At 36.9% G+C, this 6,808-nt stretch overlaps 1 protein-coding gene across 1 annotated transcript in view; it reads right to left on the bottom strand.

Moving 5' to 3' along the window:
- RALGAPA1 (Ral GTPase activating protein catalytic alpha subunit 1) overlaps window positions 1–6,804 on the bottom strand; it is a gene marked incomplete at its 5' end in the record, with an annotated part of 288,956 nt that extends 282,152 nt beyond the window's left edge. The window contains one exon of the mRNA XM_015561310.1: window positions 6,780–6,804. Within this exon, the coding sequence (XP_015416796.1) occupies window positions 6,780–6,804 (25 nt within the window). The remainder of the gene's footprint in view (window positions 1–6,779) is intronic.
- Window positions 6,805–6,808: the final 4 nt, after the last annotated feature.

Genomic DNA, 6,808 nt, shown 5'->3' with positions numbered 1-6,808 from the left:
AAGAACTTCACTGATAAGAAAAGCTAAAGGAGTTCATCACCACCAAACCAGTATTATATGAAATGCTGAAAGGTATCCTTTAAGAAGAGGAAGAAGAAGAAAAAGGTAAAGACACAAATTATGAACAACAAATACACATCTATCCAGGAGTGAATCTAAAAATCAAGTGAATAAATAATATGATGAACAGAATGAACTGGTGATTATAATAGAATCAGAGACATAGAAAGGGAGTGGACTATTCTTGGGGGGGGAAAGGGTGTGGGGGATGCACAAAGAGACTGGACAAAAATCGTACACCTATGGATGAGGAACAAATTATGAACAACAAATACACATCTATCCAGGAGTGAATCTAAAAATCAAGTGAATAAATAATATGATGAACAGAATGAACTGGTGATTATAATAGAATCAGAGACATAGAAAGGGAGTGGACTATTCTTGGGGGGGGAAAGGGTGTGGGGGATGCACAAAGAGACTGGACAAAAATCGTACACCTATGGATGAGGACAGTGGGTGGGGAGTGAGGGAGGAGAGTGGGGTGGGAACTGGGTGGAGGGGAGTTATCGCAGAAAAAAGAGGAACAAATATAATAATATGAATAAAGATTTAATTTAAAAAACAAAAACAAGACAAGGATATCCACTCTCACCATTTCTATTTTACACTTTACTAGAGCTTCTAGTGAGTTTAAAAGGCAATAAAAATAAAGGAAAGGAAGATTAAAAAGAAAGAAGCAAAACAGTCTTTATTCACAGATGAGACTGTCTATGTAAAAAATCCAATGGAATCTACAAAAAGCTAATAGATCTAATGATTTAATAAAGTTTTTAAAATACAAGGTTCATGGGTATAGGATATGAAAAAAAATTAACTTTTCCAGCAGTCATAATTGGTGATAGTAAAACCAGCACTGTAATCTAATATTGTGTGTATAATGTGGGATAAAAAAAATATACAGATCATGTATCACAGAAATATACACTTGAAACCTACATAATCTTATTAACCAATGTTACCCCAATAAATTTAATTTTTTTAAAAAGATACAAGGCTTAATATACAAAAAGCAATTGTATTTCCTTACACTAGCAACAATCAGACACAAATATAAAGATTCATCATTTACAAGAGCATCAAAAGTAGAAAATAGCCCTAGCTGGTATGGCACAGTGGATAGAGCGTAGGCCTGCAGACTGAAGGCTCCCAGGTTCGATTCCAGTCAAAGGCATGTACCTTGGTTGGGGGCACAACCCCAGTAAGGGGTGTGCAGGAAGCAGCTGATTGATGTTTCTCTCTCATCGATGTTTCTAACTCTCTATCCCTCTCCCTTCCTCTCTGTGAAAAATCAATAAAATATATATTAAAAAAAATTTTTTAAGTAGAAAATATTTAGGAATAAGTAACAAAAAGACCTGTACATTAAAAACTACAAAACACTAATAGAGAAATTAAAGAAGCCCTATATAAATGGAGAAACATACCTTGTTCATTAGTCAGAGATTTCAATATTAACTTTTCCCAAATTGACCTATAGATTCACCATAATCCCAATCAAAATCCCCGCAAGAAAATTTATCTTATTTTAGAAATTGACAAGCTACATCTTAAAATTCATATGGGAATGTAAATGACATGGCATACTGCCCACCCCTAAAAAAAAACCTTTGAAAAGGAAGAGCAAAGTTGAAGGAACAACACTACCTGATTTCAAGCTTTACTATCAAGTCACAATAAATTTAAAAAATCATTGTGGTACTAGTAATAACACAGACAAATAGATCACAGGAACAAAATAAGAGTCCAAAAATGATCCACACATACAAGTCAACTGAGTTTTGGAAAAACTACAAAGGCAATTCAATGGTAAGACAGGACAGTCTTTTTCAACAAATGGTGCTGGAACAAATAGGATATCCATGTGCAAAAAAATAAACTTCAATCCATATCTCAAACCATATTTACAAAGTTAACTAAAGAAGGATCATAGACCAAAATATAAATCATAAAATTATAAATCTGCTAAAAGAAATCATAAAAGAAAATTTTTGTGACCTTGGGTTAGATAAAGATTTTAGATACAACACCAAAAGTATGAACCATAAAAGAAAAGTTTGATTATATGGAATTAAAAGTAAGAATTCCTCCTCCTTCAAAGAAAATGTTAGGAAAATTAAAAGACAATTCAAAGCTGGGGAAAAATATCTGATAAAATACTTTTATCCAGAATACAAAGAATTTTCACACCTGAATAAGGAAACAAACAATTTAAAAATAGGTAAAAGATTTGAGCAGACACTTCACCAAAGAAATTATACAGTGATAAAAAAAGGCATGAAAGCTCAATGTTATTAGATATCAGGGAAATATGAATTATAACCACTACACAGTTCTTATTAGTGGCTGAAATTAAGAAGACTGGCAACAAGAAGTGGGGTTAGTGCATTTGTAGTGACAATGGTACTCTCCATACACTGCTGCTGCTAATGATTAAGGGCTAGCTAGCTAGCTTAGTTAGGCAGAAGACAGGAAGAGGGAGTCCAGTGAGGATAGAGGCATTTCTGGCCTGAGCAATTAAAAGCAGCCCTGACCTGAGCAGCTGGGAGAGCCATAAGGGAGATTAAAAGCAACTCCAACCTGAACAGATAAGATGAATATGTGAAGAGCAGAAATAGCTCCAAGACTTTGAAACTAATACTATGTAACAAAATGACCAATGAGTAAAGCACAGGGGTCCTAAATTGAGGAAGGGTCCAATTAGAAAGGGTCAGGTTCAGACAAAGAACTACAGCCTTTATAAAGCCAGAGACAAAGAGATTTACAGATTTTTAGATTTAGATTTTTCCCACTAGAGAGAGCAGGCTTTTCCCATTTGGGGGCCCTTTCTCAGGGCGTCCCCTTTGGGGACACCCCTGCCCAGATGGAGTTTGTATATGCTTCCAATAAACTTCTACATTTTTATTTTTAAAATCTGTTAGTTCTCGAATTCATTCTTCAACTTTGTTGGACAAGGACCCACGAGAAGAAGTCGGCACCCAAACCGCATGTTTCAATGAAAATGTAAAATGGTAAAAAACAGTATGGCAGTTTCTTTAAAAAGTTAAGCAAACAACTGCCACATGATTTCAGCCATTCCATTCCTAGGTATTATCTAAGAGAAAAGAAAACGTGCTATACAGGTATACCTCATAGGCGCTTTATTTGCAATAGTTGAAGCTGAAAACCCACATGTCCACCAACAGGTGAATGGGTAATCAAGTTGTAGCATATTCATATAATGGACTACTACTCAGCAATAAAAGCTATGTGCTACTGACATACTTGACAACAATATTGATGAATTTCAAAAGAATAAGGCTGAATAAAAGAAATCACACAAAAATAAATATTGTGTAAACACACACACACACACACACACACACACACAAAATGCAAACTACTCTAGAGTGACAGCAGGTCAGTGACAGACCAGGGAAGAGAGTATGTGCAAGTAGGGATGGAAGTAAGGGATTCCAAAGGGGTAAAAGTAAACTTTAGGGAGTTATTATTCTAATTGTCTGGATATGTTCCTAATCTTAATTGTCATGATGGCCTCACAAAGTATATATATATATGCCAAATGCCAAAAATTATTCAATTATATGCTTTAAAAATATGTGCAATTTATTGTATGTCAATTATACCTCAATAAAGCTATTAGAAAGAATGATCCAACAATGATCAATACAGTGGGGCCTTGACTTACGAGTGTCCCGACTAACAAGTTTTTTGAGATACCAGCTGTCTCTCGGTGGATTTTTTGCATTGAGTTGACAGAGTAATTTGAGTTAATGAGCTCCTTACCGAGCTCGGTCTTGGAAGGAATTAAACTCGTAAGTCAAGGCCCCACTGTATATCTATTAGCTAAATAAGAACTCATCTTTTTTCTTTTTAAATCTAGAAGGCTGAACTGTTACCTTGCCATAGATGATGAAAAGTAACATTTAGTCACTATATGCCAGGCATTAGTTAGCCACTTTACATGTGCTAACTTAGGGTCATTATCTTAAAGCTATCAATTATATATATATAAAAAGAGGCGGAGGGGAGATAAGAGGAAACTTTTGTAACTAGAAAAGGTTTTATTTCTTTAAAAAATAATAGCCGAAACCGGTTTGGCTCAGTGGATAGAGCGTCAGCCTGCGGACTGAAATGAGGGTCCCGGGTTCGATTCTGGTCGGGGGCATCCCTAGTGGGGGGTGTGCAAGGGGCAGCTGACCGATGTTTCTAAATCTCTATTCCTCTCTGTAAAAAATCAGTAAAATGTATTTAAAAAAAATAACTCTTAACTTCCAGTTCCTACATATCAAATATATAGCAGTATTTTCAGAATCAAGTTCTATAAATTCAGCTGGAATTGTCCTATAGTGGGAACACATGCCTGCAAAAAGTTTACACTGGATGTTTGAATATGTTATATATTTGGATCCACTGAATTGTATAAGTACCCTAAATAAATGGCAATTCAATCTAAGGGTTAAGAATACAGTTCTGATGGAACCAAATCAAAAGCAAAATCCTGTGTAACTGGCAATACGCAATTACTTTATGTGACTCTTGTACCTGTTTCCAAAAAAGGGTCTGAAGTGTCTCTCCTATACTAGTACACTATACTTTGACAAGGTTTCCAAACCTCAGCACCACTGACATCTAAAGCTAGAATACTGTTGTGAGAGATTATCCTGTGCATTGTAAGATTTTTTTCCCCAACATTCCTGTTTCATGTTAAGATTTTTCTCCCCCCAGCATGCCTGCCACCTACTAGATGCTGGAAGCACCTCTCCCAAGTTTTGACAAGCAAAAATGTTTCCAAACATGAACCTCCTCAAAGCCTAGGGCAGGGAATGTGAAATCACAATGTTTTCTATTTTAAGATTCTTAAGGATATTTTAAATGTTTTTATACAGTATATGCTCTATTTTTTTTTTTAAAAAAAAAAGCCCATAAGTTACTAAAAGGTAACAGGATTTTTTTAAAAAAATTGTTTTGCTTTCAAACCGAGGAAACCAGGCCATACCAAATATGAAATATGCGTGACCTCTTAATTTAGACCTTGTCTCCGCTCTCATGGAAGAAATTTCACTGTCAAAAAAGTATATATGAGCCATTCCTTCACTGTAAAATTAAAGAACTATGGCTTAATTTAGGAAATGTCAATACTCCACTGGAATTCAACTTTATAGCTCTGCCATTACTCAACCTGCAATTTATCCCAAGTCGGTGTCAAATTCCATGAAGTCTTCATTATCTGTGATACATCTCCCACACGCACACATTCTTTTCCTCACTCTCTCAGCCAAATGTTTTCTTCAACGAGTTAATTCTCAAGTAGAGTGAATATCATAAATTAAAGGATTACAATCTCAACTACATTTAGAAAATTTATATTTTCTTGAAAACTGGGCTTCTTTTTATACCACTAAACTGTATTTAATTGTTTTTTTTCTATTCCACAGGAATAAGTACAACTTACTTGTGATAAGGATTTGCTGTCATAAATGTAGGAAAAGTATAAAAAACATATTGGAGATATGAAATCCTGGCTCCATTTCTGGCTCCGCCCTCTAGTACCTGGATGACCGCTTAACATTCCCAAACGTCAGCTCTCTCATTAGTAAAAAAAAAAAAAAATGGAGGATAATATCTACCTGTAGGGTTATTGTGAGGATTAATTATAATTTATGTAAAATGATTTTGAAAACAGCAAAGCACTAGACAAATGTTAGGCGTTACTGGTGGTATCCTGGTGGTGTGATGGGATGTGGTATGTATGGTATGGTAGAGAAACAGGCACCTCAAATAAGGGACTTATATCACTGAATAAAGTCATTAGGAAGAAAGTTTGAGATAAATTCTAAGCTAAAATTCATTCAGGCATTTGGGTTCAAAACTCCATTCTGACATTAACTCTGTATTAACTCAGGCAAACTAACTTTCCTTTTCACCTCCTATTTCATCAAAAAGATCCAAGTATGGAACCAGATATTCCATAAATATTATTACAGCCCTATGAGTCTACGAAATGACCCAGTATCCAAGATCCCTTTAACACTATGTCCAAAATGCAGAGCACTCTTTGGCTTGCCAGCAAAACAGAAGTAGAGGGAAACAGAAGACAATAAATTTTTAATTAAGTAAAAGTAGAATTCTATGTAATTCTCTAGAGGCAAAGGAAGCTGTAAACTACCTTGTTTGCTCTAATTAATAGTGGTTCTCCCTACATGACAGTAGTGACGAACAAGGTGCATTAACCCAGGGCGGGGCTCCTTCCCACAAGCTTTTTTGGGAACCACCCACTTCCCAAAGAAGGTATCACTGCTTCCTCCGGGCCCTCAAGAGACAAGGAACTTGAAAAATACAGGTCTATGCTGTCCGAGGGAGGATTATTTTCACTTGGGCACGGATGACGGTAGTCATCTCTCTGGCAAACACATCCTATAAACACCATTATCCCCAGCACCACGTCTACCGAAATCCTGAAAAAGATCTGTTTTTAGATAACGCTAGGTTTAAAAAAAAATGACTCCGGATTATTCACTCAAAATTAGTGGTGATTAGTGGTTGACAAGTGCAAGTTTTCTCTTCCCCAAATTAACCGCCCTCCCGCTTCCCCCCAGAGGCGCCGCCTCCCCCTCCGCTCCCGCAGCCCCGCTCCGCGCCGGGACCGGGGAGTCCCCGGGGCCCCGGGAGGCAGGCCGGCCACCCAGGCCTCCGGCGCCGCCGCCCCCGCTCCTCACCGATGACGCAGCGCAGGTGCTTGAGTCGG

Source organism: Myotis davidii, unplaced genomic scaffold (genome assembly GCF_000327345.1).
Source record: "Myotis davidii unplaced genomic scaffold, ASM32734v1 scaffold176, whole genome shotgun sequence".
NCBI classification, from domain to species: Eukaryota; Metazoa; Chordata; class Mammalia; order Chiroptera; family Vespertilionidae; genus Myotis; species Myotis davidii.
The sequence above is the reverse complement of the archived record's forward strand: the minus strand, read 5'-3'. Positions and strand labels throughout refer to the sequence as shown.